The 12,138-nt window shown below is 46.4% G+C and overlaps 1 protein-coding gene across 1 annotated transcript in view; it reads right to left on the bottom strand.

Moving 5' to 3' along the window:
- LAMC2 (laminin subunit gamma 2) overlaps positions 1 to 12,138 on the bottom strand; it is a 56,226-nt gene that overhangs the window by 17,217 nt on the left and 26,871 nt on the right. The window contains exons 4-11 of the mRNA XM_049112145.1: positions 10,124 to 10,222; positions 7,458 to 7,594; positions 6,373 to 6,495; positions 5,349 to 5,538; positions 4,161 to 4,273; positions 2,995 to 3,213; positions 1,981 to 2,163; positions 1,013 to 1,258 (exon numbers count right to left, since the gene is read on the bottom strand). Coding sequence (XP_048968102.1) covers positions 1,013 to 1,258; positions 1,981 to 2,163; positions 2,995 to 3,213; positions 4,161 to 4,273; positions 5,349 to 5,538; positions 6,373 to 6,495; positions 7,458 to 7,594; positions 10,124 to 10,222 — 1,310 coding nt within the window. The remainder of the gene's footprint in view (positions 1 to 1,012; positions 1,259 to 1,980; positions 2,164 to 2,994; positions 3,214 to 4,160; positions 4,274 to 5,348; positions 5,539 to 6,372; positions 6,496 to 7,457; positions 7,595 to 10,123; positions 10,223 to 12,138) is intronic.

The following is a 12,138-nucleotide window of genomic DNA, read 5'->3' as shown; positions in this document are numbered from 1 at the left end:
TAACATGTGGGCTCTTCCTATCACAGGGTACTTTCTAGCAAATTGGAGCTAACCCACAGGTTGGGGTTAGGGCAGGTGGAATTTGTGTTCCCAGGTGGAAACCTCAGGCTGCACAGAGGTCCTCAGGCATTTCCAGGGCTGGGAAATCGGGGATGAGTAGGAGGTGCAGGGCTTCCTGCAGACCTCCTGGGGAACCAGGAGATCTCCAATCTGGAAGTCCAGAGGCCCTCCAGAGGCTCTAACAAACAAGCCCCTGAATTCTGGGTACCAGGGCTGGTCTGGGACCTTTGTGACTGAGGGGTGAGTCTGTGGGGCAGGCCAGCTCCCTAGAACTGAACTTGAACTTGCCTAGAACTAAACTCACCTCCTGAATATAACATGTACAGAGGCTTGATAGAAGGGTTGAGCAAGAGGACCGATGTATACCATCATGCTTTGATCTGAAGCAACCCTAAGGAATGTGCCTCAATAACTGCTGCATGGAAGCCAAGTCTCGTTAGTAGAACTTGGAACAGTTACCTTTGTCTACATGAATCACACTGACTTCCTGAGAGGGTCTCTTAAACTGCTGCTCAGCCCCCCACTCAGTGTGTGCAGGCTCACATTTACTGCTGTCCTGTAATTAGCTTGGCAGTGCTCCTGCCTGCTAGCCTGGCATTAGGCACACGACCTGGCCCCATTTCATCTCCTCTTCCACTCAGGAATGTAAGCTCCACCTCTTTTATTTCTCCCACCCAGCTTTAATCCATTCAACATCCTCCAGCTCTGTCTTCCAGAGCTGCAAGGGTCTTAGGGCCTCTGAAAGAGAAAAAGGTCCAGACTATTCACAGGCCAGGAGGTCAGAGGAACCAAAGTGGCATCCTATTACCTGCTGCTGGCTTTGCTGATCTGTATGTTCTTAGATGTGTGCGCACTAGCAAGCATGTATGTATACACGTGTGTGCGTACACACACACACACACACACACACACACACACCATCTGTCCAGCCTGTCTGGGGATGCAGTCCTACCTCGACACTTGTCCGCTGGGTTGGGAGCCAAGGGGTCCCCAAAGTAGCCTGCTTTGCACTGGTCACAGTGGACGCCTGCTGTGTTGTAGATGCACTTCAGACACCTGCCTGTCAGCCGGTCGCAGTTCCCAGAGGCACTGGGGTCCACGTTGTTGTTGCACTGACAGGGCTGACAAGGCCGCACTGGGCCACGTTCTCCAAAGGGGTCCCCAAAGTAGCCATCGGCACAGAGCTCACAGCGGGCCCCTGGAAAGAATGAATGCCCAAGCCTGAGTGGTCACCTGTTGGCACCAGCCACCCTCCAAAAGAGCTTCCCACCCTGGAGCCCAGAACAGTAGCTTCAGGAGCAAAGTGCTTGGGGCAAGGGCTTGGCTCTTTCACTCCACGGTGGTCCCAGATGGTAGAACATAGCAGCCCCACAGGGAAGCTTCCTGCCAGTTAACTGGATGCTGGGGGAAAAGTCAGATTTGTAGCAATACCACTGCAGCTGTTGCTGAAGAATTAACTCTTCTTTAAGACTGACTAGCAGAAAAAGGTGACATTTATTTATTTACTTATTTTTTAAAGTAACCTCCACATCCAAGGTGGGACTCAAACCCACAACCCTGAGATCCAGAGTCACTTGTTCTACCAACTGAGCCAGCCAGGGGCCCCAAGAGAGAGATGTGACTCTGGACTTAAAAGGCCACTAAGTTTCCCTTATGTACCTTGGTTCATTTTGTAAAGCTTAGTTAAACCAGATATTCCATCCGAAAACTAATTACAAACCCAAGACACCATTAACCATACATCATACCGTACAAACCATACACTGCCCTTCCTCAATCAACCTCTCGGGCCCATTCTTATCTTTAGAATGAGCCTATTTCCATTAGTCCTAAGTAATTATAATTCCCTAGGGATTTTTGGAATAGCAGCTATTCATGAGAATTCATGGCGTCAAGGACGGGGGCAGCCGGTGGCCTTACCGGTGACCCCGTGGGGACAATTATTGCACACCACCTCTTCTGTCTCCGGCATAACAGAGCAGCTGAACCCATTGTGGCAGGGACACGGCTTGCAGCTGCGAGGGTCGTGTGGATCGTTGTAGAAACCAATGGGGCAGTCGGCACACTCGATGTCAAGATTTTCATCCCCTGAATAACAGTCTCCTGGGAGCCAGAGGAAGAATGGAGGGCAGCGAGATGAGCAGGGTAAAACAATACACTTCCTGGAATATGGATGATGTGTGGGAGGCAGAGCTTAATAACCACAACCTTCCTCTCCCAAAGCTTTCCCCAAGGTATCTGAGCACTGGCATTCACCTTCGCCCTAGTACCAACTCTAAACCTGGCCACGACCCTGGCCCTCACCTGGCTCTCCCATGCTCAGTAGATACAGCTTCCTTTCCGACCCATAACCTAACACTGCTCCCCCGTCCCCATGGCCTGACACCATTTGTCCGCACATTCATTCAGGCCCTGACATTGCCTTTGATCCCTCCAGACAATTCTTGAAACTTGACCCCAACTACACCTCCCCCAGCACTGAACCATGACAGCCATTTCCTGTAACCTGGTACCTTTCCCACAACCCTGTGGCATTGCCATAATGAAAAGGATTGAGTGTAATAAAGCCCCACGTCCATCTTCCCTGACTCCAGCCCTACCTTCCTAATCCTTTCCCATCTCCAAAATGAGTTCAGGCAGGGGCTTTCTTTCTTTCTGTTTTAATATTCTATTCATTTATTCACAAGAGACACAGAGAGAGAGAGAGAGAGAGAGGCAGAGACACAGGCAGAGGGAGAAGCAGGCTCCATGCAGGGAGCCCGATGTGGGACTCGATCCCGGGCCTCCAGGATCACACCCTGGGCTGAAGGTGGGCTCTAAACCGCTGAGCCACCCGGGGATCCCCAAGGCAGGGGCTGTCTTACTCCCTTCCATGGGAACCCCCCAGTCCCCCACGCACCCGCAGCCACCTGGGCCGGGTGTCATTTCACTCACCTGTGTCCGGATCACAGGCTCCTCCCCCCTGGCAATTACACGGAATACAGGTGCCAAAAGGTCCCAGTTGGGCAGAATCTCTTTTGTAGCCAGAAGCACAATCCTGACAGAACTGTCCCTTGTAGCCAACGGGACATACGCATTGTTCAACCCAGGGTGCGGGGGCTCCAGAGACGGGGCGGGCTGAAATCAGGGTCACGTTGTCAAGGTACCCAGTGCCTGCAATTCGGACAAGAGGTTAGAAGTCGTAAGTACTAAGGTTTAAAGACCTAAAGGTGGGCCTCTCTTCGGAGTTTATTTTTCTTAACTCTCTGACAAAGGCAGGTGGTGTTCACCCACCCTGCTGCGGGTGGAGGTACAGCCGTTGGTCATGACTGATGCACAGGCTGCGGTATCAGGAACGTCAGGGTTTAAATTCCTGCTCGACCCTCACTAGCTCTGTGAATTGGGCAAGTCACAGAACTTTGCTACCATTGTGTTTCCTCAAGTGTGGAAGAGAAGGAACCGTGGCATGGACCTCCTATGTTGGTTGTGAAGTTAAATGAGACAAGGCACATATTATAATGTGCGTGGCTCAAAGTAAAGATTCGATAAATTGTTAAACACCTTTCCTACTTCCTGCTTTATGTGTTTCATTAGTGATGTGGAAATTCGGCATGCCAACCATGCCTCCTGCTTACGTAAGTGCTAAAAAGCTCAAGGAACTCACATTTAAAGAATTGCGATTGGGATTGGAGTACCCCACATGTGAAGTCCAATAAGAGGAGTTAATGGAATACAGGTGATGTCTGAACACGGTAGCACCCAGTACAATCCCGAAGGAGCAGCTACTGGAGGAGCAGAGGGCTGTGTTGTAGATGCCGTTTCCTAGCTAAGGGGACACACCCGTTTGTTGTAGGTTCTCTTCTTCAAATAATCAGCTTTCATCTAAATTTGGATACTCTTAAGCAAAGGAGCATCATTCATTCTTCATTGATGTTGACCTCTTTTTTTTAGAGAAACACTACGTTTAACAACTTCTAGAATATAAAAAATTTAGACCTGATCAGAGACCCTACATCAAGACCATCAAGTAGTTTACCTACTTGTTTGGAGACTGTCGCCGTCTTAGAAAGCTGACACAAACTAAAACCTAAGAGAGAAATTCACTTCCCTTCGTCACTTACTGTATTCTCCGTAAGTAGCTCGGATCCGCAGGGCCGTGAGGTTCCGCAGTAACCTCCGATACTCGAAGTAACTTAGCTGAGGGCTCCACTGACTGCTTGGACGTTCATTTAATCTGCAGGATTTAAAGCCCACAGCTTAAAAATACAACTCTTAAAATCAAGTCTTAAAATTTGTACACATGATACAAATTATGCCCAAGAAGGTGGGACAGCTAAGCCCCTTCACAGCCCTGCCTCGGGGAGGATAAAGGATGGAGAGTTGCATTCTTGTAGGCTTGAACTTGAAGTTTGCTCACTTCGCAGGGAGCATGAGCACCATAGGAAGTGACGGAGGGCATCCCAGAGCAGGAAGCCCGGCCCCAGGGGTCATGGCATCCAGTGCTGGTCCAAGTCCTCAGAGACCACTTTCTATTCTTGGCCACACAAAACTTAATACCGGGAACATCGCTGAGTTCAAGAAGCTCTGACCCTCCAGAGACATACCATTAATTTTTGGTTTCGTTGTTTAAATGATTTGTTAACTGAGCACATTTCACTTACTCTTCAAAAGTCAGCTTTCACGTTCTACCCTTCCGATACTTCTTTAGCGTTATGATATCTCACTATATCCTATCACCATCCCCTGCGCTAGTCTTTCAAATTTTGTTTTGTTTTTTTACTGGAATACTTTCAGGAACAACCCTACTTCTTTTCTTTAGTTCATTGACGTCACTTCTCACTGTATTCCTGTCTTCTATCCACACTTCACTCATGCATTAACTACTTAGGATTTCCTAATACTCAAAATATGTCCTCAAGCATGATTATTTCCCCTGCCTTGCTAACCTTCCCCTCCTCCCCACTTTCTATCCTTGGAAAACTGTTCTTCACTTGTCATGTTTTCTTGGGAAACTTTCCTTGATCACTCCAATGTGGGTTACTTGTGCCTCTGCTGTGTGTTCAAAATACCTGGACCCACCTTGGCTATCTTGTCACTCCCAAGCCACACTGTAATATTCTGTTTATTTTTTTCTCCCATTAGCCTGTCAGGGGCTTGAGGGCAGGAAACACGTCCTGTTTCTGTATATAAGACCGTGTCCAGTACATGAAAGGTGCTAAGAAAAGCTTGTTAAGAGAATGAATGATTAAATGTATGAACAAAGGAAGTGGACTTCAGTCACCTGACCCTCTTGTAGTCACTCTTTTTACCTGAATGTGTACGTCTTGGTGATCCCACAAGGTAGCGTCTTGCCACGTGGCATCAAGGGAGCTGTGACTCGTAGCCCAGCACCTTCCAGGATCACATCGTGGGCAGATGGGTGTCTGCCTCCCCTGTCCACGCGGTAGTCAAAAGACAGGGTTTGCCCATAGCTCACCTGTTGATTCCCAAGAAATTTGGCTGTGAAATAGAATTTGAAAAGACTGAGATCAGTGTGAAACTGGAGAAGCAAATGAGTTAGCAAGTTTGCATTAATGTCGGTGATTTCTGTTGGAGTTGCATAATCAATGTACCTCCGTGCCCCCAACCACCCTTCCAGAAGAGCCAGCTTATGGCCATAGCCATACTGCTATTGGCTACAAAGGACAGTTAGTGACTAAATGCTAAAACAGTCATGTTACAAGGTAATTCCATGTATTAGATGATTCACAGCATGGCCCTTATGACAGACCAATATGTAAAGGTCCCAGGCATGTTGGCAGTACTACCATTTGTTACGTAATGTTTTATAATTCACTGACATCATGACATTTGATGTTAAATTCTTGGAGGTATTATTATTCCCATTTAACAGCTGAGAGAGTTGAAATTTGGAAAGGATAAGAGGACAACTTACCTGGATATCACATATTAGCTAATGAAATGAACCACTAATGTTTATCTTTTCAATGTATAAGTGGTTAAAACTGAGAATGCCTCATTTCCACTTTTCTATCTGCTTCTTGGTTGATCCACAGATTTGACCACTGACTTTATTTCTTGTCATGATGGGAAACCTAGAAACTTCCCACTTAACTAAAGTAGGAACCTCATCCAGGGTCTGACTGCTTAGATACACAGTCCTGTTCTATTGTATCATGACTTAGTCAAGAGGGCTGAAGCCCCAGCTGTCTTCTGGAGATAACTGCTTTCCTGAACACTAGGTGATATGGTTTTCGCATCTGCTAACTCCATTTTTCTATCCTGACTTCTAGCCTTAGAAGTTGGCTTCTATAAGAAAAATACCGTACATACCAGGAGCTACAAAATAGACAGGGTCTGATCGTCGTGCTGAGCTGAACACGTCCCGATGGCGCTGTGACCACTGGAGCTTTGCAGGAGACCCATTTCTTTGGATAGCTTTCCAGCCATCAACATCTGGAACACAAATAAAGCCACTCTGCATTTGGACAAAACTCACCATCTATTGAACTAAATAAGGCAAGACTTGACTGCTAAAAAGTTCTGGAGCTGAATAGCTAGTGGGGTTTCCTTAACAGCTCCACATTCATGTGCAGCCCTCAAAATTTCCTATGCCCCTCTCTACTTGGGGCTCAACTTCACCTGCTCCTACCCCACAGCTGCTTTGACTTTGAGCCCGCCTCTTGTAATAAGAGCATGTTTTCATCTGCCTGTAATTCATACTTTTATTTACATAAATAGGGTCTGACCTTAGTGAGTTAAGAGGGCCCAGGATGTTCAAAGAGAAACTCAAAGTCGAAAATACTAGTCACCTATATTTTTATAATGTTTTGTAGCTTGATAACTAATTTCACATGCATTAACTCATTTAATGTACATGAAAGCAGTATTTTTTTTTTTTTAAAGAGACTTAGTGCACATGTGAGTGGGAGGAGGGGCAGAGGGCAGGAATCTTTCAAGCAGAAATGTCAGGTCGATCCCACGACCCAGGAGATCATGACCTGAGCTGAAACCAAGAGTCAGATGCTCAACCAACTGAGCCACCCAGGTGCCCCTGAAAGCAGTATTATTAATAAATGGGAATTCCAGGAAGACTCACATAAACGCCCCCAATCCAAATGAAAGACTCTTTTGTGGTTTTAAAATACACAGAGATGGGAAGTACAGGAAGATGAAAATCTGGTCTCTTTTTCATTATTCTTTTAAGTTATTCATATACCGGTATGAGTAAGTTGTTCAGCTATGACTTTTTCAAGACATTAGGATCTGCCTTATTGCCCAGACAAAAGAATGCCCATTAAAAGCTAGAAGAGAGTTGCTAAAGACTTTGCAAGGGTCCCATGCTGTGGTGAGGAGGAGGTTGTCTGTAAGCACAAAGCTCTATACAATTAAAAACAAAATTCTATAGAATACTTTACCTTGATGGAAAGTAGAGGTGATTTTATGGACACTGTAATCTCCAGAGCTGTGGCAGTTGGCTGAATGCCCATAGCAAAAACACTGGGTACAGCCCTCCGGGTTTCCCCCATCCAGATGATAATAACCTGGTCGACACCTGTAGTAGCATTTTAAAAATCAGTACAATATTATATGTTACTTCTTATTTCATATAGAGAATATGATTGATCTTTTCTGCTTTCTCTCCCACCTGGCCCTATTAATTCCCAGAACTGGGAAACAATAACTACACATACCATCCCCACTACTAGACACGATGGACAGTCCCAGCCCCCCCACTGAGAGAGATGACCATTCACTCTCTGTCCCTGTGGTAGAGCAGAATGACATTTAGCGTGGTGGTCTGGGAACTTAGTGATTTTCCCATCCTTGGTGAGGGATTGAGTGGAGGTCACTTGAACGGGTCAAGACGAGTTGGGATGGGGGATGTAGAGCTGGCCCTGTCTTAGAGCAAATATTTACTGGAGGCAAAAGAGTGAGAGGCTGGGCCAGGAAAGGAAAGGCAGATGCCCCAGTCCCAGCACCTACTCAGCCCTACTGACTTGCACAAGCACTAGCTGCTGCCCACCATCCCTGCCCCTCATAACCCTCCTTGGGCCCATGGGGAAAGGGGCAGGTGGGGACATGACAAAGAAGGATGGCTGCAGGCTCCCTACAAAAGCAAAATGCAGGCTGGCATCCCGCCCACCAGTGGCCTCTCTGAGGAGCCCAGCTACCAAGCAAGTGGCAGATGTTGGGGGTCACAGAGAAGAAGGAAAATCTGGGGCAGGCTTGTTTTTCTCCATTCAAGTTAATTACATCCTTCTTCATGAAATAATAATAGTTTCAATGATCATTATTTAGTGGGTATGTTGTGCCAGGCACTTTCGGTATGTACCAATTTAATCCTTGATACAACCCTATGAGATAGGAATTGTTATTTCTCATTTTCTCTTTTTAAAAAAATTGTTCATTTTAGAGAATGAGAGAGTATGTGTGTGAGCAGGGGGTAGGGCAGAGGAGAGGGAGAGAGAAGCTTAAGCAGGTTCCACGCCCAGCACAGAGCCCGATGCGGGGCTCAATCTCACGACTCCAAGATCATGACCTGAGCCAAAATCAAGAGTTGGATGCTTAACCCATTGAGCCACCCAGGCTCCCAATTTCCAATTTTCTTAGGTGAAGACACCCAGGCCAGAGAGGTTAAGAAACTTGTTCAAGGTCACAGAGTTGGTAAGTGGCTGAGGCAAGATTTTCAAACCAGGTACATCTGCCTCTAAGCCATGTGGTCTGATCCACTGGACCCTAATGACAGGAATCTGTTTATTGTGCAAAATCAAAGAAAAGCAGGCTAACTGTGAACAGTCAATGCTTCAGAGAACAGCTGTAAATAAATAAGCATTGTTTTGGGTTTTTTTTCTCTACAGAGCAAGGGCTTCAAAAAAATCATTATGGTTTCTTTGGAGGAAACCTGCAGATGAAAAGGGATTAAAATGCAAGGAAGGAAGGGAGGGGAGGGGAGAGGCAGAGGATGGGAGGGGAGGGAATAAAAAAGGAAGGGATGGGAAGGAACTGAGGGAAATCAGGCAAAACTCAACGACAGTGTTGAGGGATGTACCTGGGTAATAAATTATGAAGAACAGTAAGGAAATGATAACACAGAGGTCAGAAGAGTAGACACTTCTAGAAAGAAGGGAGAGTGCTGTCGTTGGGATGGCATCTTTTTACTCAAGGTCTATTTCTTAGAATTGGTGGTGCTGACAACATTTGTTTTATGTGGTTTTCTGTTTCCATGTGACATTCTGAAATGAAAAACCTTTTTAAAAAGTGACTCCTCTTTTCACCCTGAAGCTGTGTTTCCCTCCCTCCGCCCCAGCGCAAAGAGCCCGCTAGAAACACCAGGTGGGAATGTATCTGGTATTTTTCTGCCCAGGTATAAGTGATCGTGGAGATGCCAAAGAACTGCTTTCTTACTTTTAAGGAAACAAGGAGAAAGCTTTTTACCTGGGGCCAGCCTCACAGCGCTAGCCTCACAGCAGTTGTAGAGGAGGGGAGAGTTTTAAGTCTGAGCTATTTGTCCTCAAGGAATGTCCTGCAAGCTGCACTAAGGGTGGATCACTGTTTACTGCGCCACCTGCCCCAACATGGCTTGGGGCCCAACGGCCTCTTCATCTTCTCCTGGGTCATGTGTGTGCATGTAACCACCATCCCAACCCTGGGCGGTTCCTTTGCTGCACATGATGGTTATATATGGCCATACCCTGAGATAGTTCCTCTTACTAGCATTTTCTCAACATGCTTAATTAGGCCAGGCCTTTTCTGAGACCAGGCTGAGTCACGTGACCTCATTATTGCATGCCACCTTATATGGGAGCACCTGGAATTCCAAGTCAGCTGGCAACGGGACCTCTGGGGCCCTGTGCCTCTGCCGCCCTTGTAAACAAAGAGAGGGGGCTCACGGCAGAAGCATGGAGTCCAGGGAGATCTGGGGGCTCAGCTGCATTTTTTGAAAAGCCAAGTTTTTGAGGCCAGAGGTCATCACGTTTATTAAGTGCCCCTTCTCCATGACAGCACTCAGAGGATGAATTCTCGTGCTAGTTGCCAAGAGACTCTCCCTGCTGTGTCTGCAAGGGCCACGGTGCACACAGACCTGTCACAGCGCTCGCCGGTGACAGCTGGCTTGCAGACACAGCGGCCCTCGTCACAGGGCCCCGAGATGCCAGCTGGGTCACAGTCACACTTGGGGTCTCTGGGAAAAGAAGAAAAAGAAAATTAGGGATGTGTTTCCAAATGCTTTTCAGCTAGCCACATAAAGATCAAGCGCTCATAAGCAAAAGTCACCAACTTGAGCAAAGCCTTCATCTTCCCTGAGGCCTCTCTCAGCTGTTCTTGTCCCAGACCCTTGAAGGGCGCCCTTGTCTAGGCTCACACTACTCTGAGGGGCGGCAGCTGGTCCAAGAACGGTTTGCTCCCACCCCTAAGGAGAGGAGAGGTCTGTGCCAGGATGTGAACCAGATCCATCACTGAACGGTTCAGTTGGGTTTGGTTTAGTTTGGTTGACTATTTGGCTCAGTTGCCTTTTTGTTTAATTTATCATTTGCTTCTATATTGTATAATTCAGTGATGGCTGCTCTCATCATGATTGATTTCATCTACTTGCTATTTTAGTTTATTGAGTTATTTCTTTTGGTAACACTTCTATCAAGACACAATTCAGGGGCGCCTGGGTGGCTCAGGTCATGATCCCAAGGTCCTGGGATTGAGCCCAGCCCCAGGCTCCCTGCTCAGTGGGGAGTCTGCTTCTCCTTCTGCTCCCCACCAGAGCACTCATGTTCTCTCTCGCTCTTTCTCTCAAACAAATAAATAAAATCTTAAAAAAATAAAAAAGACACAATTCACTCATTTAAAACGTACAATTTGATGGTTTTTAGTAGATTCTAAGAGTAGTAGAATTTAGTAGATTCTACTAAATAGAATTCTAAATAAAATTTAGTAGATTCGACCAAAGTAGAATTTGGTAAGAGTTTAGTAGATGCTCAACCATCCCAATCAATTTGAGAACATCTTCATCATTCCAGAAAGAAACCCTGTGCCCCTAGCAATCACCCTTCCTTTCTTTTCCCAGCCCTAGGCAACTGCTAATCTACTTGCTGTGTCTATGGACCTACTCATTGTGAACATATTCTGTAAAGGGAATCATACAATCCGTGGCCTTTGGTGTTTGGCTTCTTTCACTTACTATGTTTTCAAGGTTCACCCATGTTATACTTCATCCATGTATCAATAATTCACTTTTTTATGGCTGAATCAAATTCTATCATATGTATAGATGACATTTTGCTTCTCCATTCAATAACATATGGCCATCTGGGTTGTTTCCACTTTTTAACTATTGTGAATAATGCTGCTACGTGCATTTGTGTGCAAGTTTCTATGCAGATGTATATGTTTTCATATTTCTTGAGTGTATTCCTAGGAGTGGAATTGCTGATTTGGGCTGTTTTGTTTTGTTTTGTTTTTTTAATTGCAAGACCTTCTCAATGAAGGAATCAATCAGTGTTTCCATTATTTAATTTTGGCACAATCGCTTAGGACTCTGGCTAATGACTAGTATCACTCAGATGGGCACACAGTCATATGCATCTATCTCACGGATCGAAAACCAAATCTCCTATATCTTCCCTACTGCCTGCTCCTCCTCCGACTGCCCTTTGATCCCATCCAAATCCTACCCAAACCTGGATGACCCCCTTCTTTTCCCTCTTACATTTCCCATCCAATCAGAGCCCACGTCCTGTCAGGCTCCCTGTCCTCGTCTTTCACTTGAGGGTCTTCTCCTGTCCTAGCCACTGCACCCCCCACGACTTATCTGGACCCTTTGACAAACATTAGGCACACCATCTACTGGTTGCTAGGCACCCAGAACACTAAGAAATAGGAGCCTGGTCTCTAGGAGTCTCCAGGCAGGGCAGAAACATGAACAATAATGGCAGTGAAGCATAAGGCCAGCTGGAGCCAGGCAGTGCCACTGTCTGTGTCCCCCTTCCCGCTCTGGGCACTGGGGATGCAGTCATGAACAAGATAGAGCCAACACAGGACTTCTGTTCTGGTGAGAGGGACAGACACACAAATACATACAGGAAACAAGATATGAAATAACATCAG

Source organism: Canis lupus, chromosome 7 (genome assembly GCF_003254725.2).
Source record: "Canis lupus dingo isolate Sandy chromosome 7, ASM325472v2, whole genome shotgun sequence".
Classification (NCBI taxonomy): Eukaryota; Metazoa; Chordata; class Mammalia; order Carnivora; family Canidae; genus Canis; species Canis lupus.
Note: the sequence above shows the minus strand (reverse complement) of the source record. Positions and strands in the feature narration are given on the sequence as shown.